The 26,131-nt window shown below is 37.7% G+C and overlaps 2 protein-coding genes across 6 annotated transcripts in view; both read right to left on the bottom strand.

Moving 5' to 3' along the window:
• The window catches only part of LOC138326056 (FYN-binding protein 1-like), a 93,830-nt gene extending 83,147 nt beyond the window's left edge, over positions 1-10,683 (bottom strand). For 3 of the 5 annotated variants that reach the window (XM_069272174.1, XM_069272176.1, XM_069272177.1), the window contains exon 1: positions 10,252-10,682. In XM_069272174.1, coding sequence (XP_069128275.1) covers positions 10,252-10,257 — 6 coding nt within the window. In that variant the 5' untranslated portion in view covers positions 10,258-10,682. Of the gene's footprint in view, positions 1-10,251 lie in introns of all 5 variants that reach the window. The other 2 variants (XR_011208862.1, XR_011208863.1) reach the window with 1 other exon arrangement.
• Positions 10,684-12,723: 2,040 nt separating this feature from the next.
• Positions 12,724-22,408, bottom strand: LOC138326055 (pancreatic lipase-related protein 2-like). Its single transcript, XM_069272173.1, has 9 exons — positions 22,288-22,408; positions 21,569-21,945; positions 20,801-21,032; positions 20,186-20,425; positions 19,949-20,052; positions 19,333-19,462; positions 18,926-19,031; positions 14,590-14,778; positions 12,724-13,557 (listed from the first exon to the last, which is right to left on the bottom strand). Exons 1-9 carry the CDS (start codon positions 22,319-22,321, stop codon positions 13,485-13,487), a joined length of 1,485 nt encoding a protein of 494 aa, XP_069128274.1. The 5' UTR covers positions 22,322-22,408; the 3' UTR covers positions 12,724-13,484.
• Positions 22,409-26,131: the final 3,723 nt, after the last annotated feature.

Here is a 26,131-nt window from a genome sequence, read left to right as displayed (position 1 = left end):
ACCTTGAGATTAAGTTGTCCTGACATTTCACCACTAGCCCTCATCTCTGGGTCATGTTGACCTTGAGATTAAGTTGTCCTGACATTTCACCACTAGCCCTCCACCTCTGTGTCATGTTGACCTTGAGATTAAGTTGTCCTGACATTTCACCACTAGCCCTCCACCTCTGTGTCATGTTGACCTAGAGATTAAGTTGTCCTGACATTCTACCACTAGCCCTCCACCTCTGGGTCATGTTGACCTTGAGATTAAGTTGTCCTGACATTCTACCACTAGCTCTCCATCTCTGTGTCATGTTGACCTTGAGATTAAGTTGTCCTGACATTTCACCACTAGCCCTCCAACTCTGATTCATGCTGACCTTGAGATTAAGTTGTCCTGACACTTCACCACTAGCCCTCCACCTTTTTGTCATGTTGACCTTAAGACTAAGTTGTCCTGACATTCTTCCACTAGTCCTCCACCTCTGGGTCATGTTGACCTTGAGATTAAGTTGTCCTGACATTTCACCACTAGCCCTCATCTCTGGGTCATGTTGACCTTGAGATTAAGTTGTCCTGACACTTCACCACTAGCCCTCCACCTCTGGGTCATGTTGACCTAGAGATTAAGTTGTCCTGACATTCTACCACTAGTCCTCCACCTCTGGGTCATGTTGACCTTGAGATTAAGTTGTCCTGACATTCTACAACTAGCCCTCCACCTCTGGGTCATGTTGACCTTGAGATTAAGTTGTCCTCACATCCTACCACTAGTCCTCCACCTCTGGGTCATGTTGACCTTGAGATTAAGTTGTCCTGACATTCTACCACTAGCTCTCCATCTCTGTGTCATGTTGACCTTGAGATTAAGTTGTCCTGACATTTCACCACTAGCCCTCCACCTCTGTGTCATGTTGACCTAGAGATTAAGTTGTTATGACATTTTACAACTAGCCCTCCAACTCTGTGTCATGCTGACCTTGAGATTAAGTTGTCCGTACAGTCCAACAATAGCTCTCCACTTCTGGGTCATGTTGACCTTGAAATTAGGTTGTCCTGACATTTCACCACTAGTCCTCCACCTCTGGGTCATGTTGACCTTGAGAATAAGCTGTCCTGACATTCTACAACTAGCCTTCCACCTTTTGGCCATGTTGACCTTGAGATAAGTTGTCCTGACATTCGACCACTAGCCCTCCAGCTTTTGGTCATGTTGATCTTAAGATAAACTTGTCCTGACATTCTACCACTAGTCCTCCACCTCTGAGTCTTGTTGACCTAGAGATTAAGTTGTTATGACATTCTACCACTAGTCCCTCACCTCTGTGTCATGTTGACCTTGAGATTAAATTGTCCTGACATTCTACCACTAGCCCTCCACCTTTTGGTCATGTTGAACTTAATATAAAGTTGTCCTGACATTCTTCCACTAGTCCTTCACCTCTGGGTCATGCTGACCTTGAGATTAAGTTGTAATGACATTTCACTGCTAGTCCTCCAATTCTGATTCATATTGACCTTGAGATAAAGTTGTTATGACATTTCACCACTAGTCCTCCAACTCTGATTTATGCTGACCTTGCAATTAAGTTGTTATGACATTTCACCACCACTAGTCCTTCACCTCTGGGTCATGTTGACCTTAAAATTAAGTTGTCCTCACATTCTAACACTAGCTCCCCACCTCTTGGTCATTTTGACCTTGAGATTAAGTTGTCCTCACATTCTAACACTAGCTCTCCACCTCTTGGTCATGTTGACCTTGAGATTAAGTTGTCCTCACATTTCACCACTAGTCCTCCACCTCTGTATCATGCTGACCTTGAGATTAAGTTGTCCTCACATCCTACCACTAGCCCTCCACCTCTGGGTCATGTTGACCTTGAGATTAAGTTGTCCTCACATTCTAACACTAGGTCCCCACCTCTTGGTCATGTTGACCTTGAGATTAAATTGTCCTCACATTCTAACACTAGCTCCCCACCTCTGGGTCATGTTGACCTTGAGATTAAGTTGTCCTCACATTCTAACACTAGGTCCCCACCTCTTGGTCATGTTGACCTTGAGATTAAATTGTCCTCACATTCTAACACTAGCTCCCCACCTCTGGGTCATGTTGACCTTGAGATTAAGTTGTCCTCACATTATAACACTAGGTCCCCACCTCTTGGTCATGTTGACCTTGAGATTAAATTGTCCTGACATTCGACCACTAGCCCTCCACCTCTGGGTCATGTTGACCTTGAAATTAAGTTGTCCTGACACTTCACCACTAGCCCTCCACCTTTTTGTCATGTTGACCTTAAGACTAAGTTGTCCTGACATTCTTCCACTAGTCCTCCACCTGTGGGTCATGTTGACCTTGAGAATAAGCTGTCCTGACATTCTACAACTAGCCCTCCACCTTTTGGTCATGTTGACCTTGAGATAAGTTGTCCTGACATTCGACCACTAGCCCTCCACCTTTTGGTCATGTGGACATTGAGATAAGTTGTCCTGACATTCGACCACTAGCCCTCCAGCTTTTGGTCATGTTGATCTTAAGATAAATTTGTCCTGACATTCTACCACTAGTCCTCCACCTCTGATCTTGTTGACCTCGAGATTAAGTTGATATGACATTCTACCACTAGTCCTTCACCTCTGTGTCATGTTGACCTTGAGATTAAGTTGTACTGACATTCTACAACTAGCCCTCCACCTTTTAGTCATGTGGACCTTGAGATATGTTGTCCTGACATTCGACCACTAGCCCTCCAGCTTTTGGTCATGTTGACCTTAAGATAAAGTTGTCCTGACATTCTACCACTAGTCCTCCACCTCTGGGTCATGTTGACCTTGAGATTAAGTTGTCCTGACATTCTACCACTAGCCCTCCACCTCTGTGTCATGTTGACCTAGAGATTAAGTTGTCCTGACATTTCACCACTAGCCCTCCACCTTTTTGTCATGTTGACCTTAAGACTAAGTTGTCCTGACATTCTTCCACTAGCCCTCCACCTCTGTGTCATGTTGACCTTGAGATTAAGTTGTCCTGACATTTCACCACTAGCCCTCCACCTTTTAGTCATGTGGACCTTGAGATATGTTGTCCTGACATTCGACCACTAGCCCTCCAGCTTTTGGTCATGTTGACCTTGAGATTAAGTTGTTATGACATTTCACCACTAGCCCTCCACCTTTGGGTCATGTTGACCTTGAGATTAAGTTGTTATGACATTTCACCACTAGCCCTCCACCTCTGGGTCATGTTGACCTTGAGATTAAGTTGTCCTGACATTCTTCCACTAGCCCTCCACCTTTTAGTCATGTGGACCTTGAGATATGTTGTCCTGACATTCGACCACTAGCCCTCCAGCTTTTGGTCATGTTGACCTTAAGATAAAGTTGTCCTGACATTCATCCACTAGTCCTCCACCTGTGGGTCATGTTGACCTTGAGAATAAGCTGTCCTGACATTCTACAACTAGCCCTCCACCTTTTGGTCATGTTGACCTTGAGATAAGTTGTCCTGACATTCGACCACTAGCCCTCCACCTTTTGGTCATGTGGACATTGAGATAAGTTGTCCTGACATTCGACCACTAGCCCTCCAGCTTTTGGTCATGTTGATCTTAAGATAAATTTGTCCTGACATTCTACCACTAGTCCTCCACCTCTGATCTTGTTGACCTCGAGATTAAGTTGATATGACATTCTACCACTAGTCCTTCACCTCTGTGTCATGTTGACCTTGAGATTAAGTTGTACTGACATTCTACAACTAGCCCTCCACCTTTTAGTCATGTGGACCTTGAGATATGTTGTCCTGACATTCGACCACTAGCCCTCCAGCTTTTGGTCATGTTGACCTTAAGATAAAGTTGTCCTGACATTCTACCACTAGTCCTCCACCTCTGGGTCATGTTGACCTTGAGATTAAGTTGTCCTGACATTCTACCACTAGCCCTCCACCTCTGTGTCATGTTGACCTAGAGATTAAGTTGTCCTGACATTTCACCACTAGCCCTCCACCTTTTTGTCATGTTGACCTTAAGACTAAGTTGTCCTGACATTCTTCCACTAGCCCTCCACCTCTGTGTCATGTTGACCTTGAGATTAAGTTGTCCTGACATTTCACCACTAGCCCTCCACCTTTTAGTCATGTGGACCTTGAGATATGTTGTCCTGACATTCGACCACTAGCCCTCCAGCTTTTGGTCATGTTGACCTTGAGATTAAGTTGTTATGACATTTCACCACTAGCCCTCCACCTTTGGGTCATGTTGACCTTGAGATTAAGTTGTTATGACATTTCACCACTAGCCCTCCACCTCTGGGTCATGTTGACCTTGAGATTAAGTTGTCCTGACATTCTTCCACTAGCCCTCCACCTTTTAGTCATGTGGACCTTGAGATATGTTGTCCTGACATTCGACCACTAGCCCTCCAGCTTTTGGTCATGTTGACCTTAAGATAAAGTTGTCCTGACATTCATCCACTAGTCCTCCACCTGTGGGTCATGTTGACCTTGAGAATAAGCTGTCCTGACATTCTACAACTAGCCCTCCACCTTTTGGTCATGTTGACCTTGAGATAAGTTGTCCTGACATTCGACCACTAGCCCTCCACCTTTTGGTCATGTGGACATTGAGATAAGTTGTCCTGACATTCGACCACTAGCCCTCCAGCTTTTGGTCATGTTGATCTTAAGATAAATTTGTCCTGACATTCTACCACTAGTCCTCCACCTCTGATCTTGTTGACCTCGAGATTAAGTTGATATGACATTCTACCACTAGTCCTTCACCTCTGTGTCATGTTGACCTTGAGATTAAGTTGTACTGACATTCTACAACTAGCCCTCCACCTTTTAGTCATGTGGACCTTGAGATATGTTGTCCTGACATTCGACCACTAGCCCTCCAGCTTTTGGTCATGTTGACCTTAAGATAAAGTTGTCCTGACATTCTACCACTAGTCCTCCACCTCTGGGTCATGTTGACCTTGAGATTAAGTTGTCCTGACATTCTACCACTAGCCCTCCACCTCTGTGTCATGTTGACCTAGAGATTAAGTTGTCCTGACATTTCACCACTAGCCCTCCACCTTTTTTGTCATGTTGACCTTAAGACTAAGTTGTCCTGACATTCTTCCACTAGCCCTCCACCTCTGTGTCATGTTGACCTTGAGATTAAGTTGTCCTGACATTTCACCACTAGCCCTCCACCTTTTAGTCATGTGGACCTTGAGATATGTTGTCCTGACATTCGACCACTAGCCCTCCAGCTTTTGGTCATGTTGACCTTGAGATTAAGTTGTTATGACATTTCACCACTAGCCCTCCACCTTTGGGTCATGTTGACCTTGAGATTAAGTTGTTATGACATTTCACCACTAGCCCTCCACCTCTGGGTCATGTTGACCTTGAGATTAAGTTGTCCTGACATTCTTCCACTAGCCCTCCACCTTTTAGTCATGTGGACCTTGAGATATGTTGTCCTGACATTCGACCACTAGCCCTCCAGCTTTTGGTCATGTTGACCTTAAGATAAAGTTGTCCTGACATTCATCCACTAGTCCTTCACCTCTGGGTCATGTTGACCTTGAGATTAAGTTGTTATGACATTTCACCACTAGCCCTCCACCTCTGGGTCATGTTGACCTTGAGATTAAGTTGTCCTGACATTTCACCACTAGCCCTCCACCTTTTAGTCATGTGGACCTTGAGATATGTTGTCCTGACATTCGACCACTAGCCCTCCAGCTTTTGGTCATGTTGACCTTGAGATTAAGTTGTAATGACATTTCACCACTAGTCCTCCAACTCTGATTCATGCTGACCTTGCAATTAAGTTGTTATGACATTTCACCACCACTAGTCCTTCACCTTTTGGTCATGTTGACCTTAAAATTAAGTTGTCCTAACATTCTAATACTAGTTCCCCACCTCTTGGTCATTTTGACCTTGAGATTAAGTTGTCCTCACATTCTAACACTAGCTCTCCACCTCTTGGTCATGTTGACCTTGAGATTAAGTTGTCCATACATATCACCACTAGTCCTCCACCTCTGTATCATGTTGACCTTTAGATTAAGTTGTCCTCACATTTCACCACTAGTCCTCCACCTCTGTATCATGCTGACCTTGAGATTAAGTTGTCCTTACAATCCAACAATAGCTCTCCACCTCTGGGTCATGTTGACCTTGAAATTAAGTTTTAATGACATTTCACTGCTATTCCTCCAATTCTGATTCATGCTGACCTTGAGATTAAGTTGTTATGACATTTCACCACTAGCCCTCCAACTCTGATTCATGCTGACCTTGAGATTAAGTTTTAATGATATTTCACTGCTATTCCTCCAATTCTGATTCATATTGACCTTGAAATTAAGTTGTCCTTACAATCCAACAATAGCTCTCCATCTCTGGGTCATGTTGACCTTGAGATTAAGTTGTCCTGACATTTCACCACTAGCCCTCCACCCTTTGGTCATGTTGACCTTGAGATTAGGTTGTTATGACATTTTACCACTAGTCCTTCACTTTTTGGTCATGTTGACCTTGAGATTAAGTTGTACTGACATTATGCTCTAAGTTTAAAATCCATGTTGAGTATGTCAGACACTGACAATAGATTGATGATTTTTCCGCAGGTCTTCTGGCTTTCCTCCACCTCAAAACCAGACACACCCATCATGCTTATATATAGATGGCATTGGACACAGATTGTATACCAACTTCAGCTACCCCATAGAAAAAATATTTAGAGGAGAAATGTAGGGCCATGACCTCTAAATACCAGGCGGATATTCTAATAGTTGATCTACCTTGTCCCCAGTGATGGACCCAACCCAGAACTGTTATACATTAAGGCAGTAAATGTTTGTAGACTGTGTCCACTTACAGAGGAATACCAACACATTTCTGGAGGATGTACCGAGGTTGGGTTACTAATGACTTTGGCACAATCTCAGTGAATTAAGAGTTAGATCCCATCACTAAGGATTCTATCTACACTATACAATACAAGGAACAAAAAGATAAATATTTCTGTGTACAACTTATTTTGGACGATTCCATCTTTTACACTGAAAACATCCACTTCTGATACAGTGTAAACATAACCACATGATATATAAACAAATACAATAGATTGATATAATATAAATCTTTTACTGATATCAATCCTACAACTCTATATAAATATCATACATCCCATATATAAATAATACACCCTATATAGATATTATATAAGCTATATAGATATTATACACCCTTTATTGATATTATACACCCTATATAGATATTATACACCCTATATAGATATTACACACCCTATATAGATAGTATACACCATATATAGATATTATACACCCTATATAGATATTATACACCCTGTATAGATATTATACACCCTATATAGATATTGTACACCCTATATAGATATTATACACTCTATATAGATATTATACACCCTATATAGATATTATACACCCTATATAGATATAATACACCCTATATTGATATTATACACCCTATATAGATATTATACACCCTATATAGATATTATACACCCTATATAGATATTATACACCCTATATAGATATTATACACCCTATATAGATATTATACACCCTATATAGATATTATACACCCTGTATAGATATTATACACCCTATATAGATATTATACACCCTATATAGATAGTATACACCCTATATAGATATTGTACACCCTATATAGATATGATACACCCTATATAGATATTATACACCCTATATAGATATTATACACCCTATATAGATATTATACACCCTATATAGATATTATACACCCTATATAGATATTATACACCCTGTATAGATATTATACACCCTATATAGATATTATACACCCTATATAGATATTATACACCCTATATAGATATTATACACCCTATATAGATATTATACACCCTATATAGATATTATACACCCTATATAGATATTATACACCCTATATAGATATTATACACCCTATATAGATATTATACACCCTATATAGATATTATACACCCTATATAGATATTATACACCCTATATAGATATTATACACCCTATATAGATATTATACACCCTTATAGATATTATACACCCTATATAGATATTATACACCCTATATAGATATTATACACCCTATATAGATATTATACACCCTATATAGATATATTAACACCCTATATAGATATTATACACCCTATATAGATATTATACACCCTATATAGATAGTATACACCCTTATAGATATTATACACCCTATATAGATATATACACCCTTATAGATATTATACACCCTTTATAGATATTATACACCCTATATAAACTATTATATACACCCTATATAGATATTATACACCCTATATATAGATATTATACACCTATATAGATATTATACACCTATATAGATATTATACACCCTTATAGATAATACCTATATATATCACCTATATAGATATATATAACACCTATATAGATATTATACACCTATATAGATATTATACACCTATATAGATATTATACACCTATATAGATATTATACACCCTATATAGATATTATAACCCTATATAATATTATACATCTTATATAGATATTATATACCCTATATAGATAGTATACACCCTATATAGATATTATACACCTATATAGATATTATACACCCTATATAGATATTATACACCCTATATAGATATTAAACACCATATATAGATATTATACACTCTATATAGATATTAAACACCATATATATATATTATACATCTTATATAGATATTATACACCCTATTAGATATTATACACCCTATATAGATATTATACACCCTATATTGATATTATACACCCTATATAGATATTATACACCCTATATAGATATTATACACCCTGTATAGATAGTATACACCCTGTATAGATATTATACACCCTGTATAGATATTATACACCCTATGTAGGTATTATACACCCAATATAGATATTATACACCCTTTATAGGTATTATACACCCTATAAAGATATTATACAAGATATTATACACCCTTTATAGATATTATACACCCTATATAGATATTATACACCCTACATAGATAGTATACACCCTATATAGATAGTATACACCCTATATAGATATTATACACCCTATATAGATATTATACACCCTGTATAGATATTATACACCCTTTATAGATATTATACACCCTGTATAGATATTATACACCCTATATAGATAGTATACACCCTATATAGATATTATACACCCTATATAGATGTTATACACCCTATATAGATATTATACACCCTATATAGATATTATACACCCTATATAGATAGTATACACCCTATATAGATATTATACACTCTATATAGATATTAAACACCCTATATATATATTATACATCTTATATAGATATTATACACCCTATATAGATATTATACACCCTATATAGATATTATACACCCTATATAGATATTATACACCCTATATAGATAGTATAACCCTATATAGATATTATACATCCTATATAGATATTATACACCCTGTATAGATATTATACACCATATATATATTACAAACCCTATATAGATATTATACACTCTATACAGATATTAAACACCCTATATATATATTATACATCTTATATAGATATTATACACCCTATATAGATATTACACACCCTATATAGATAGTATACACTCTATATAGATATTATACACCCTATATATATTACAAACCCTATATAGATATCATACACTCTATATAGATATATTATACACCCTATATATATATTATACATCTTATATAGATATTATAAACCCTATATGTATATTATACACCATATATATATATATTATACACCCTATGTACATATTATACACCCTATACAAATATTACACACCCTATATAGGCCTAGATATTATTCACCATATATAGATATTTTACACCCCCTATATCCACCTATATTACCTAGTTTTTTTACCTAAAACCCTATGAAATCTCAATATATATTATGGTTTAAAACTGTGAGTAATTCCCATGTCACTTGATTTTCTAATAGTACACATTGTCATCTACAAAATAGTATCTTGAGGAAAATGTCGTTACTGACGGTTATCTTTTGTTCTTTAGAAGTTTCTGTGCCATATAAGAATTATACTCAGTTGTATACTCCAACTATTGGTCTGTGTTTTCTAGTGCGTTTACATTAAATAAGACTGTAAACATAGCCAAAGATACAGCGACTGTATAACACTTACCTCCATCCTGACGAAAGTTGAAAAACTTAAGGCAACTTAGACAAGTTGGAGAGAAAATCTGTCGGCTGCTGCAGGCATCGTAACGCAGTGTCAATCGGTGAAAGAATGTACACTCTTTAGTGTAAATATCCTCGCGTGCTGTAATTAAACACTATCTAAAACTGATATTAGGACAACCTTCGACCTAAGGCAAACTTCCGGGAATGATTCTTCCATGTCTGGAGATGAAGAGTGGGATTCTGACCCGAAATACTCTCCGATGTAATCCGTCAATACAGCCCGTCTACTGTACAAGTGTTGAGAAAAATGCCACAAGAATGTGGCCCGAACGTGAGCGCCAAACTACACACTTGTTCCCTGTGGCTTTCCCTCTCTCAATCAGATCAAACGTAGCTGGTCGTACACGTGGTGTTACCCTCTAAATTGTATTGTCACATTTTATATAGTATATAACTTCCGCGTTCATACCTGGGTCCCGACCTAGTTTCTGATTTATGTGATATAGATGATAACACTGTTTAAACTTTATTGTGTTGTATTTACATACGATGATGATGTTACAACAGAGTTATGCAGTGTAATATAACAATTTAATAGTTCGTTGGTTCTTTTCTGTTAAAAGCGAAAGTACTCGTACTAGTTTTCAAAAAACGACTTCAAATGTCAGACACAGGACCTGAAAATTAGCAACAGATTACAGTTCAGACAATAATAACTTATACTAATGTCAATCCAGATCATTTTCGGAAATTTTTATGATCTACAGATTTCTAAAATGGCTGAGGACTATCTAAGGACACTAGAAAAAGTCACAATCCACAGGTCCATGCAAAGAGATTCATAGAAGTTCTTGAAATCTTCAAGACCGCATGTGTTTGGGTGCATGTGTATTGGTTGTATATAACCTACACTACACTATACAATGTACATGTATGGTAAATAAAGGACGACTAGTAAATAATAGTACCCGAGATATATTACGTTAGATCATCAATGCTTAAACACTCGGATCTGATCATTAGTTTACACCCCATATAGACCATTTAAATGACGCTTTAGTGTATATATAGTAACTATTATCCCTTAGTGTGCCAGTCCTTTTAGAATCTAATAATACTAACTTTTAAATCTATATTGTTTATAGATCGACATAGTGCTACACTACCAACAGAATGCTGATTGCAAGTAATTAAGTAAAACAGCCCATTTCGTTGTTCAAAGTCAGTGACAGCGGAAACTTAAAGTGAATAGTCGGGCACAGAAAACCATTCTTAATGCGTTCATTGGCCTTCCAAAAGTTCTCACATATTAATACGACGGTCAAGTTCTGCTTAGTTTCCCAGTTCTGACCATTAAAGTAAAGAAAAGTTGAAAGCATTGAAAGCGAGGCTGCGTGGAAATGTAACCACGGACATAGTGAGCCGGGAGGACGTTTTAGAATTTCCATACTTTAAATTAATTTCTTCGTACGCAGAAAGATTTTGACGAGAGATTTTATTTTTCCATTTCATAAGAAATTATACGGGATACATTCACACCATTTTTACCGACTTTAGCTATCCTTGCCCGACTGTTCACTTTAAGGAAATTAAAGTTCTAGAGAAATTTAAAGATAATTCAAAGAGGCAAATTAGGATACTTAAACTAAGATAAGGGCAAAATGATGAATGGGTTAGAAAGAGAAAAATTCAAATAATATAATAAGGTACATTGTATTAGTCAGCATCCTGTACTCATCGGGGATGATCAGTTTTGCAAGAGTTGTCTCTCTTCCTTTAGCTTAGAGTGTTGACTACTACTTTAATGTGAATTATATGGATTTTCGTATTTTCTATCACATTAAGTGTCAATAACTTTAAAAACTCCGCACCTTATGAATTGGTTACACGTTTCCTTTATAAATAACGAGATGGTTCAGGAGCGTTTTCAATCTCTGTCGTTTCAGAGAGCTGAAAAATTTGAAGGAATGCTGAAATGACGACGTTTCTATTTTTTTAAATTTGGCTAGTCGGAATTACCGAACGATATTTATATATATATCAATATTTACAAATTATAGACCTTTGGTGAGGTCTATATGGTGTTATATCGCCTAGGTAGAATTAAAATAATAACCGAGCGCGTAGCCCGAGGTCATTATTTTGAATTATACCAGGGCGGTATAACGTCAAATGAACCGAATCAAAAATCCTTAATTTATATATTAGATACAAATGTCAAAAATATCATCTGATATGGATGGCAATTACAAGAAAAACGATGGCCATATAACGCCACCCTAAGGAACCGAACGTAGGGGCAATATAGTTCACAAAAATGGAAACACTGAATCAATATTCTATAAATATATCCACACCTGATTATGCATTATCCGTTGATAATAGTGGAAAATCAGAGCATATCTCTTTTTCTTCTCCTAAATGTGGTTGGACCCTAAAACGTGACAAATATGTACAAGATAAAGAAAGAACATATAAATATATATTTTATTTTATTGTCTTTAATACATTTCCATATAACAATGGTATCAATGATAGGAGGGATGTAGTACTGCTTACCTGTACGATTCATTACTGATCGCTTTAACAATAATAAACGTAGGAAAAGTTTGCTGTTAGCTGTGATATTATTTAGCTTAGAAAAAGATATTAAAGTCCAGTAATTTGTCGAAAATATCTAAAAACTAATGATGGGTATTTAGAGCCACGCCCTCTACTTGGATCACGAGAGTCTGCATTGACATACATTGTATATAGTATAAAAGTATTTTTATCATCCATTGTGAAGTAGCTATTGTTCGCTTTAATGCCTGAAATTATTGTTCATATTAGAGCACAAACAATATCTCTGGCCATACGTACAATACATGTGATATGGCTCTAAGTCAATAGACTCAGGTGTTATAAATAAAAGATTATCTTTGATATTTTTGATTTGGAAGCAAAATGATTTTGATGCATGGGCATGAAAGTTATTTCAATCACTGAAATGAAAATAACAAGTGAAATTAAATATTGGGAGATGGTTCCGATAGTTCGTCTAGATATATAATGATAATGGCGTCTGTATCAGATGTAGGAGTATCTCAAAGGAACGCTCACGTAAATCCACTTATAGGACTGTGTGGACTATATCTCCGGCTCAGTCACATATGTACAAAATATGTCAGAGGAAAAAAATTCTCGGCACTACGTATCTCTGTATTGTAAACAGACACAGTTGATGGCTGTACATTAACATGTCCCTCTCTGTAAATGTAATGGTGTACTGTCCTGGATGATACGGTTGTTAGTGCAGAACTCGAAACTGCGAAATAAAAAAATAAATATGCAAATAAATTAAACAAACAATTTTAAAAATACACAAATGTTTGGGGTTTTTTTTCACTGGCACGCCGAATTTATTTATTAATGTTTTTTTCTTGGATGTTGGCCACATCCAATGCACATTTAAATGATTACATGTTTCTAAATTTCCATGACGAATTAAACATATTTTGTAACCATTATTGCTTCGCCGCTTGAGGTGTAGCAGTGAGAATCGGATGCAAATCACGCCATCTTGCAGGATAGCCATTTAGCAAGAACGCTTGAATCAGATGGATGTTCGGTGTGTTACAAGCATTCCCTGTTGAAGTAATATTAAAACGAATTACGGAAACAGACTTTAATCCGTCCGGATTTGGACGCCATCTTCCTGATAAAGCATGGTCACATGTGCGCTTGCATCCGTTAATTAGATTAGCATTCGTTGTAAAAGTATTCTGAATAAGGATTTTCTAGAAATGAATCGGGCATTTTAATTAAATCTGGTTTCATTTACAGATGGAAAAATATATCTGTAGTAGTATACCATGTTCCAGACATTACTTTTATATTTCTTATTTAATTAAGATCACCATCGTGTAACATTAATAATCAGACATATTATTAAAGGAACACGGAACATACTAAAATGTAGGATGACAATACATACTAAAAGCGGAATGAAAACGGACCATAGAAAAACATAGAAACATATTAGATTAAGTTCAATATTTTCTTTGCCTTTTCTCTGAGCTTAGCAATCTCTGCATAAAACTCTTTTTAATTTGTTGGAAGCAAAAGTATTATTAAAACTGTTCGTCTGTACTAGACCTGGCTACCTTGCACTAACACAAGCTCACAAATTATGAAATGGCTTTCAACAGAACAATTAAAATTGCTAAACAATATCATCATATCATTGTTTAATTTCCATATTCTGTCCAATCAAAGAGTTAAGCTTCCGCGTAGCCCACCTAGCTTTTTGGGAAGCTGATACTTGTCTTAGTAATGGTCGCAAGATTATATGACTCACCTTTGACCCAGTTCGCCGGAAGTGACAGATACAGAATGCGCTGACCAAGTGTCTTGCCCAGCGAAAAACCCAAGAAAGGCCGCTGCCTTCTTTGTGTAACGAAGGTCGATACTGTGTATTTGACCAACCTCGACTGATGACGTAATGACCTTCTGAATGTTGTGTCCAGTCGATAAGGCTACATCGGGCCTGGAAATATAGATACATTATGATTTTATTAAGGGCATACTCGAAACCAATAGCGGCATATTATACTCTCAGAAATGTCAGCCGCCAACTAACTCCCTCAAGCGAGCAAATCAGAGTTAGAAACAATCAATTTGACACTGATCTGTGTCAATGAGAATGAAACTAGTGAAAAGCAAGTTGAACAGCAAGAAGACTTGTCGTGAGAAGTTGAACAGCAAGAAGACTTGTCGTGAGAAGTTGAACAGCAAGAAGACTTGTCGTGAGAAGTTGAACAGCAAGAAGACTTGTCGTGAGAAGTTGAACAGCAAGAAGACTTGTCGTGAGAAGTTGAACAGCAAGAAGACTTGTCGTGAGAAGTTGAACAGCAAGAAGACTTGTCGTGAGAAGTTGAACAGCAAGAAGACTTGTCGTGAGAAGTGAACAGAAGTTGAACAGCAAGAAGACTTGTCGTGAGAAGTTGAACAGCAAGAAGACTTGTCGTGAGAAGTTGAACAGCTAGAAGACTTGTCGTGAGAAGTTGAACAGCAAGAAGACTTGTCGTGAGAAGTTGAACAGCAAGAAGACTTGTCGTGAGAAGTTGAACAGCAAGAAGACTTGTCGTGAGAAGTTGAACAGCAAGAAGACTTGTCGTGAGAAGTTGAACAGCAAGAAGACTTGTCGTGAGAAGTTGAACAGCAAGAAGACTTGTCGTGAGAAGTTGAACAGCTAGAAGACTTGTCGTGAGAAGTTGAACAGCAAGAAGACTTGTCGTGAGAAGTTGAACAGCAAGAAGACTTGTCGTGAGAAAACATAACTGAAATGGAGCCATACCAGCTGCTGCTAGAATAAAATCAGCAAAATGAACCATATTCACTCGTGGCCGATCCTTGAAGGCACACCAAACCGAATCGTTTTGACCAGCAGACTCATTGTCTCAAAAGGAAAGTACAAATAGATCAATAGATCATAAGACCAATAAAGAACCAGATGAACTACCCAAGGTGCCCCTCATCCACCAATGAACCAGACATGATCAGCGACACCCAGCAGCAGTTTTTGGATGGAACCAGAAGTAAACCAACAAGAAAAAGAAACAAAATTGCCACCCAACCAAGGCGAACCATATTCTTGTGGTGACTCCTTACTTCTAGTCGCCCTTAGCACCGACCGTGCAGGTACAATATCTATCGACAAGTAGCTAACCATCTCATACACTAACCAGTGCACAACTTAATACCACCTTGGAAACTTTCAATATCGAGAATTCCGTCACACACAAATACATTTCTATAAGCACTTCTAAAATCCATCGACATCGCCTGACTACAGGAGCGAAACTGTTCTCAATGAAAGATACACTCTGACCCAACCATCATGAAGCTAGGCATTCAGGTTATAAATAATTATTTCAATATGTTAGAAACAGAGCACGCAAATTAACAACCCCAACCGGTCCTGTAAGATCACTATCTCCAGTGTCATCAGAAAAGCTTTAAAGACCATACATCTGGAACAAAACACCCGTGTCATATCTGATTACCTCAGCAAGATGCAGAGGGGGTCCACCTAATAATGCTTCTCTGCTTCTCACAGAAAGTATAGCTGAAGGCACCCACTCAAACAGCACACTAAATACAGTATGTCTTGATGTGTTTAAGACCTATGTCTCAGCTCCATGTAGAGACGGCTACAATCCACGAGTTGGCTCCCGATTAAGGATGGGTAAAATAAATCTATCTAAGGAATGACAAGGCGTCGGCTAATGAGATTCCTGGTCTCTAACAGGGTATAAGATGGTCATAAACCCCTTCTGGATCTACTTGAAAGAAATTGTCTGTGTACACGCTATGACATCTGTGTCGATGTGTCTTAACTCCCTTGAATAGCCTACAACTACCTTTCGCCTCCCACATGAGCTGTACATCATGTGTTTTCTCGTGTGCATGGAGTACATAAAGACTGCGATATATACTTCACATGTTTACCAGCAGGTTCTCCTGATAGAGAAGGAATCCACCACTACTATTATTATTGATACCATCAACCTGAAATACCTGATTCACCATTATCGCACTACCCCTGCTCGATTCGTTCTGAAAAGCGGCTACCGGCGTACGCCGGTCACGTGACCGGGCGATCTGGCAAAACAAGCATAACCGGCGTATTACATCATGACGGACATTTCTTCAGAGCTTTAGTAACATTTTGATTTTTGCATCAAACATAATCAAAGACTGAATTTAAGTTGATCAAATAGATAGCATGGTATTCTAATTTGGTTAATATTATGTTATGGTAAACATTTATTACGCTAAAATTACCGTTAGCACGAGTAAGAAAAATATTTCTACTTGTACGTTTACAACTTTTATATTAGACAAATTAAAAGCGATTAAATAGTCGACGCATGTGCGTGGTTGTCTCTGTTTCATAATAAATGAGTGATTGTTTTTTCATATAGTAATGGTAGAGTTAATAATAGAATGTGTATTTGGAAAAAAAGCGATATTGCCAATAAAAAAAATAGCTTTCGAATATTCGTATTTTTCAATTCCGGGCCAAGAACTTTAAGAAATTCATAAATCATTAGAGTTTCAAATCAATAGGATACCGTGACTGGATAATGTCATGTTGTTGTTTCGCCTTTTGGCAAATGAACAGCCCCTCCATTCTCATTTTTCCTTCATCGTGCATGATACAAGTGTATGCTGTTTTATTCCAAAAGAACAGATATAAGAAATTGCATCATACTACATTAGTCTCTTTTGTTGAAGTTTCTTATGAAATAGAAAATATTTACGGTGGCCTATATCTGCCATGTCGCATTGTCGTTCACAAAATCGCTCCGCGCGTTCCTGTTGTAATGCACATTTGATATAATGTATGGTGCATTGTAATTTGTATTGTAGAATTACATACATATGAGATAATTTTCTAGCATTCCAGCTTGGAATTTAATTACACATCACAAGACAATACGCGAAGCAATAGTGAGATAATGCGCGGAGTGACACTGCAACGTTACAAAAATACACTGTCGGTGCGACAAATCTTATTTTCTCGCTAATGCGACAGAGCGACATGATTGTTTTATCGCACAGTCACGTGTTATCGGCAGGGCATTTTTTGTCGCTTCTTGCATTGGGCCACACGCCAATCATTATTTGTTCTTACTAAAAATCAACAGATCGCTGAAGCACCGATTAGTAAAGCATGTGTTATCTTAATAAACTGGGTTTAAATTGATACTTTGGTGTGGCATTGTTGTCACTTTATGTAAATTATTTTATTAATTCATTTCTTACTACAAGTCACCCATAGAATTTTTTTTCTCATGTCTTGACATAGGAATCAACAATGCCCGTTTAACAATGCCCGTACAATCATGCGATATTCACTTTTGAGCATTCTTTCTGAATTAATGCATTTACAATGTATATGTAGGTATAATACTGTAAATATAAATCTATTTTCTTGTGTTACACTCTGAATTACATGTGTTTGACGAAAACTATTCATTACAACTTAAAAATGTGTTGTTTTCGAAAGTGTAAAACCTCAGAATAAACCTTAAAAATATGTTTTTATTGTTATTGATAAACAGTCCAAGAGTAGTCATTGAAATTTTCTGTACTTGGAATAAAACATTTGATTTTTATATACATTAAATTTACAAATTTTATTATAATTAGACTAATAGAATGTACATGCATAGGCATTTGGTTCTATAAAATGCCGCGACACTGTACGTTTTACACTATATAGAGAAAAATATCTATAGAGCAAAACCTGGGCTATATATATATATCTAAGTCTATGCATCACTGCACAACTCGATATATTCGCTTCATAAATGTGAATCTACATACCTGTGTGTATCAAAAGAGGTTTCAATTCCTGTCCGTTAATGAATACAACAAGAAAATCATAATGTTTGGAGAATTTATGTCTGAACGGAATGAGTTTTGCTTAAAGAAAGTTTCGTCTACAAATATCTAACCTTTATTCCGCCATCTTGCGCCGGTATTAGCCGGTGATTCAAAACCGGCTGATCCGGCGTACGCCGGTCGCGCAACCGGCGCACTTTTTCATTGAATCGAGTGACTTAGCCGCCTCGCCGGGTCGCCGGCGGCCGCCCGCTCTTGACGAATCGAGCAGGGGTACTTACTCTGTGACGCTGTGCCAACCGGAAGTACCCCAATCGCCATTTAATTTCACTGCCACAGTTCCCTTGGAGTCTGCTGTAGAAGCCACTACGACACTGTACTGGAAACCTAAATGAAAATATGATCAATTATTTAATACTCCAGACTTTCGAAACATGCAGAGTTTGGTCATTATCAAATAATTCGGAGGCGTCTTAAAACATGAGATTAAACATCTTCAAAACGTATGTGATACAGTGAAGCGTTCGAGCTCTACGGAACGCAACGGCAACCCATTCGAATTTTGCTGGCATTTACCTGTTATGAATTATATATTGTTTGTTATGTCTGCAATACAATAATTCTTTCAAAGAATTTACTCTTGGGAGCAACAGAAAATCACTTCAAAGAATACAATTAAAAGTCTTACCACAAAACGGCGAGCTAGAGTCAGTGTTCAGGTACAACTTTCCCCTGGCGTGATACTGGTCGGCATAGTAACCCATTTGCGCGCAGCCGCTGTCACCGCAGGTCAAGCATGAGCCCGCCTCAAATTTATCCTTTAAAATTCAAATGCTATTTAATGAATTAATTTGGAATAACAACTAGTGCATACCAAATCTAAAATAAATGGAAGAGAAAGTGTACTAGCATTAAGGGACATATTGTTAATTTTCTCCACACAATGACATAACAAACAACGACATAACATTATTGTTCATGTGGAATAAAATAAGTATATCAAGTAAGTTCATGGTATTGTCAACGAATTTAATTGATATCATATAAGTTCTCAATCATATAGTCATACGATTCAGCAAGAACTACACCCATACCCGAGCCGGATTTCTGGTGTTTACAAATGCAACTACATGTAATACACATTACTGTCATTTAAGGAAAGATAAAGTTACTTTCCAGGGTAAATCAGAGAAAGTTGTATTTAGCATTGCACTGTAATACCGACTACTCCAACTTTTATTTAGTACCTGGCTCCAAGATCATGAAGCAATCTTAGACTTAAGTTTAGACATGTCACCACTTACATATGAACTACACGGGTATCCAGTGAATGGGCAGGGCGAGTTGATGGACTCCGTGAAGTACTCATGTGAGCGTGAATGGCTACAACTGACAGTATCTCCCAAATCTTAAAAAAAATCAGAGTTTGGAAAAATGCAGGTATCATATTGGAGATAAATCACTTTCACAAACTTTTACAACAATGTATCGCGATCGTACTATTGATAAGATATCCAAAAGTGTATCTTTATGGCACTCACGATCGAACTGCCCGTTGAAAATCTGGCTGAAAACTCCAGAGATTTGATTAGGACATCCTGGTTGAGTCTCCCCGCCATTAACGTAGAAGTCAACGTGACCACTTTGTTGCATTAGACCAGCGCCACCGGAAGATATGGGCGCCCCATTGGTGTGAATGACGTCAACAAACATGGCGTCACTTTTGTCGAGACGGATTATCTGAGGATGGTTCTCAAAGTCCGGCTCGGCGGCATCACAACCTACAAGTAAAGTATAACCTCTTATAAAATCTAATAAATCTACGGAGTGATGATTTTGATGGAAAAAATTAAGTTGATATATAGACCCAAAAGAAGGGTTACTTATCAAGCAAATTATACTGATTCCAGTTGCACGTGACGATAAACGTCAATAGGACACGTATATGTAATGAAGTACGCTAGGGCGTCTTGATTCATTCACATGTATCCAGCTGGTATTCACTCCTTCATCAATGATAATGGTTAGGTTTTTATAAACGGAAGGGCTTCCTTAACCTTAGTCCAGTTGGCACCTGACCTATATTGTCCCATAACTATTGGAAAACCAGTTGTGTCATTTATATAGAAATGTGCCCAATCTGTGACCTAGTTTACCCGAGATTCGTCCTAGTTTCCCGTGCAGCAGGTAGCCCGTGTAACCGCTGGTATGAGCGCCTAAGCTGTGACCAATCAGATGGAAGTCGGTGAGTTTGGCGCCTGTCAGTACCATTTGGTCTATCATTAGCCGTACTTGTGTTCCCACCATCCGGGTGTTAGCCACCGCCTGGAAATAGTCCGGAAATGTCGCCCCGGGTCCCCACGCTACCACGATCACGTTCATCGGCTCCTGCAAAAATCATATTCTTACATGTGCATCTACGTATTGACACTTAACCGAAATGACAAGTCCAACATTTTTCATAGATTAGATATTCATAAATTCATAAAATTGCCGATATTTCATTCGAGTGTGTTTCGATATTTCAGAGATCTTCTGAAAATTCCAGACATGAATCATTACTTCCTGTTTTGAAGGTAACCTGCAATACAACCCGTCATGCACTTACGATCTCAACATCCCTGGGGTATCTCATAGTAAAACTGGAGATGTAAGAGCCGTATAACGGTACATTGTGGTTGACCGTGTGGCTCTGTAGTCTTCAAAGGAAATTTGTGCTGGCCTGTGATTGGTTCAGTTTTTTCTTCTGAGCTGCCTTCAGTTTTACTATGAGATAGTCCAGGGGTGTAGAGATCGTTAGTGCTGGAACCCATGGAGTATCGAGGATGCCCGTCATGGTACTGTTAGCCAAATAAGGCAAATCAATGAAGGACGGATTCAATAATAAATTCTGCATTTTTCAGTTAAATTTCAAAAATACATACTGTTTTCAAAAGTTCATCCTTCATTTCATACATCCAAGTTGAGTTGATATTGTTTGTAAAGCCATGGATGACGAACTTTGTTTTCCGCGTAGGTTTATAGAGCGAGTTCTGTACTGTGTTCACATTGGTGTAGTCCAGTATTTCCGGCTGAGAACCGCCTTCCGGTGTAAACAGAAGCATGACGGTACCGATAGCCTCGGGAGATCGTGGGAGATCAAGGTTTGCATTGTCAAAAGGGGCGAAATTGTCGAAGCATCCAACGAATGGGTAACAGACTGTTTTGTTGGCGTTTGATGGAGCATGGGTAGTTGTTACGTTTGGGACAGTTCCTGGGGTGGTCGAGTTGGGTGTGGCAGTCCCATGGATATGTACACTGGCTGTAATAAATAAATAAATAAATAAATAAAGATATAAAAAATACGATGTCAAAAATATACAATTTCATGTTCAATGAAATGGCATTACAGTTTGGCTGTTTGGCCGTTTAAAAACTAATATGTTGGCATAATTTATATATAAAAAAAACCCAGGTGCATTGCTATAAATCTAACACGACAATCGATTTGTTTATACGGTTACGATTACATATATATAAATCTCACACGAAATAGTATAACCTGTCGGGTATATTTTATCCAACGATGCAGGTTCATTTGGCGATGAGCTCAATCAATGAAAAAATGGACGATGATGGGAAGACATAATTTCTAAAAACTTACCCAAAGATAGTACAACAACCACCCAAACAATCATGGTGACTCGATGGTGGGATTGTTTCTAATTCTACATACGACAATCAGATAAGGACGTAGTCTCGTGCTGACCTCTGGATCCATTTCGCACAATCACGTGAGTTTACAGACTTTCGGAGTTCACAGACGAGGGAAAACCACGATAAGGAACAAAGCACTTCCTCAACTGATCATTAACGTCTGCAGTTTTATTGTCATGTATCAACACGTACATAAACGATAATATACAAGATATTGGAGAATCAGATATCAAATTATTTTATTTTCTACTATTAATTGGCGAAGTCGTGATCATTGATATAGAATTGGTTATTATTGTCGTTAGGAGTTTTTGATACCCGACTAAATTAATATCTACCTCCTATTGATAAACACACACGTTTACATTTAGAATTAGAACCAACTAAATTGGACCTCCTGACAAAACGCTTAGAATTGGAGTTAATTCGTTGCTTTTATTTTACGTACCAGTATGTCAATGGAGAAGAAAGCCAGCGTTCCCAACGAGAAGTCACCAATCTGTGCCAAATTCATGCCAACAACCCCTCTTCGGTCTGGACTCACGACTCGGGGTATAGGATCTGTAATAGAATGTCTGACAGTTTCCCCCAGCAGCCAATGGGCTCCAGAGATCAAAACACGCAATCACATCGCATGCGCATTGTAGGTTGACCTCAATTGACCTTAGCTGGTGTTAAGACGATAAAGATGCGCCAACGCCGACGGAGCTTTAGTGATACTCATCATTTGAGCAGTAATTGGTGTTCATTTGTGTATATATATGTCTAATTAACACAAAAAATAATATAAAATAATTAAGTTTGCTTTTGGTGCATGCGCAAGCAGTACTTCATTCTATATAGGACATAGTGCTATGGATTTTTTCTCGTGATGCAATTAAATATTTCTGATAATTTTATCTTGATGTAAAAGTAGAAGCTCAAACTTTTCAATGGTTGTCATGATGTAAAGCAAGTAACTTTTGTAACTGAAGAAAATTACTCAATCGTCTGCTGCTGTTTTTGAGAGAGGAAAGCTCCTATTTGTCAGTGGTGGAGCATCTTTAAGCGTAATAAATGAACTAACCAACTCGGAGGTTGAGAGCTCTCCTGATCTTTACAATCCGTTAACTACGACCATTAAAGTTTTACCAATGACCAACAGGAGCCTTTTACAAAGAGTTATCCAGAGTGATCTACCCTGGGATTCAAGTGTTGAGCACGTCATAGTTATTAATAGGTTTTTTTTTTAATGAATATTACATCATTTTCTCTGAAAACTTTCTCTCATTATTCACCGATTTGTCCCCGGTCAATCTATACTGACCAAATAGCAAAGAAGCGTTGACATCGAAAATAAGTCTGTGGAACTATCCAACAGCACTTCCCTGAATTCTTCCACATTTCTATTCCCACAACAAAATTAACGTTTTGTCGGTTAAGGGCTTTCCTTGTGGTTTTTTGTAAGTACTTAATGTCTACGGCGTTCTCATTTCCGGCAGATAAAGGCGTCTTCTTTCCGAAAAAGCAATAAAAAGGTTGAAACGATTCGTATATTGAAATCATTGATTTTTTTTATCAAGGAAGAAGCCTGAGGCACTGACCTGCCATTATTTTAAGTATTAAAAAGAGTTTTATTTACAGCTCGCGGTGAATGGATAGTATAAACTCCATTGATTTCAACTAAAGGCTACTCAACTTTATTTCTTGATAGAGTATGTCACGTGCAATTCGAAACCGCGCGAATGAATATATGATGATCCGCATCAGAAACTGTTAAGACCGCGCGGTCCATTCCAAATATCGATACCCTATGGCAAGCCAGCATGAAATTTATTCAAAGAGCAATGCCGATCCTTAATTTCAATGCATATATATAAGGTAGCCTGATTGCGAATAAGATATCGGATACAGTATATGAGCTATCTCATATGATGATAGGATGTCTTCTATAAAATTTTTAATGAATCCTATATAAGATATCTTATATCGTATATGATATATCGCATATAATATATAAGATATCTCATTTAATTTATCTATATAAGATATCTTACATAATATAGATAGCATTATAGCAAATATATTTATTTCCTCCATGTCCGAACCGACAACTAGAGTAATGGAAATAACTGCTTCTGCGCTTTCAATACATCATTGAATACAACCAAACAGCGCTTGATTCCCCCTTTCAGCGCCATGTCCGAAGGTCTCCGAATGATGCTCGAGGGAAAAAGAAGTTTCTGGTTTTAAATGCTACGAAATCTCATTCTATAAAAGATATTTTGTATATTAATTGAGATATCTTATATACGATAAAAAATATTTTGTATAGAAAATTAAATAAGATATATTATATACTAACTGAGATGTCTTACATAAATAAGATAATTAATTATGAGATATCTTATATTCTATATAAGGTATCTTACATATTATATAATACATGTTAAGTTGGCTTGCCATGATACCCTACTCAACTTTATCCTTCGATAGAACCACCTGAACGATACTTTAGTCCTTAACACAAATTACGTGGATATTCACATTCAAATGAATTTTGAAATGTTCCTTACCAATCTAATTAAAATTAGACTTGTAATTCCGCTCCACTACGATACTCTACGTTACGCTTTCATTGTTGTCACTTGTGGAATAGAAATTACGGAATATAATCATAAAAAACTAACATCGACTTCATTTCATTCAATCATATATGATACACATTACTATACAATTTAGGAGTTTACACAAGATTGGATTCGGGACAAAGACTTTTGGAAAAATGTTTTACTCAATATACGAATACATATACAACAATACACCTACTTTAAATAGAAGGACTATCTATTGCATTTGGTTTACAGTAACTGTTCCTAATTTTTACAACTGTTTGTGTAAAATGTTCAATGGCTTTTGTCTTTTTCTCAAACTGATGAGCTGAAGACTCAAGATAACGCATTAATTGAATTAAATCGTGCATTTCCTAAATTTCAAACCACGTCATTTTTGTGTTCCGGACGATTTACAGTGCTATGAAGTAAGGTCACTGTGGCCTCCCTGGGATCATCCTCGATACTCCAGGGGTTCAGATCACTTACGATCCCTACACCCCTGGACTATCTCATAGTGAAATTAAGGCAGCTCAGCGGAAAACATTTGACCAATCACAGGGCAGCAAATATTTCCTTTGAAGACTAGCGACGCCTAACATCAAAGTCACACAGTCAACTACAGTGTACCGTTATACGGCTCTAATGACGTACATCAAACGACTAAATTACCTGTTCTGTTCTGTTGCCTCCGTGATTTACTATGATATAGTCCAGGGGTGCAGAGATCGTAAGTGATCGGAACCCCTGGAATATTGAGGATGCCCTGGGATATTGTAAACAATAATCCATTAAAAATTCAAAGGTGTGTGCCAAGGGGATAGTTTTTGTCCAGCACATATTGTTTTGTTTATGAAAAAGTGGAAAATCCGAATCAATACAAAGTATATGATTAGATGGACGAATTTTCTTGATGTTTTAGTCTTGGTGTTTTCCTGCTTTTCTCTAAAGTCTTGATGATTCTAGATAATGGAGTACGATCTAATTATTGACTTTTTGCCTGCTTCTTACCAAAGACCAGAAGAGGTGATAACCGTGATAATTTCAGGTAAACAGTTATTCCGGGACGAGATACGCTGCAACATTAATGTGCTGTGTTAAGTAGACCATGTACCGAGTGGACGTACTTCGTGAGGTCCAGACGAGAGGGGCAGGGGGGTACCGTTATCAATGTGAATCCTTAAAGGCATCCTCCACAGG

The sequence above is a fragment of the Argopecten irradians genome, chromosome 6 (assembly GCF_041381155.1).
Source record: "Argopecten irradians isolate NY chromosome 6, Ai_NY, whole genome shotgun sequence".
NCBI lineage: Eukaryota > Metazoa > Mollusca > Bivalvia > Pectinida > Pectinidae > Argopecten > Argopecten irradians.
This window is presented reverse-complemented; position numbering and strand designations above follow the sequence as displayed.

Coding starts and splice junctions, on each gene's coding strand:
- LOC138326055 (XM_069272173.1), bottom strand. CDS start 22,321: ATGATTGTTTGGGTGGTTGTTGTACTATCTTTGG. Junction 19,463..19,948: donor GATACCCGTGTAGTTCATAT/GTAAGTGGTGAC, acceptor TGAATTTTAAAG/GATAAATTTGAGGCGGGCTC. Junction 19,032..19,332: donor CTCTAGCTCGCCGTTTTGTG/GTAAGACTTTTA, acceptor ATTTTCATTTAG/GTTTCCAGTACAGTGTCGTA.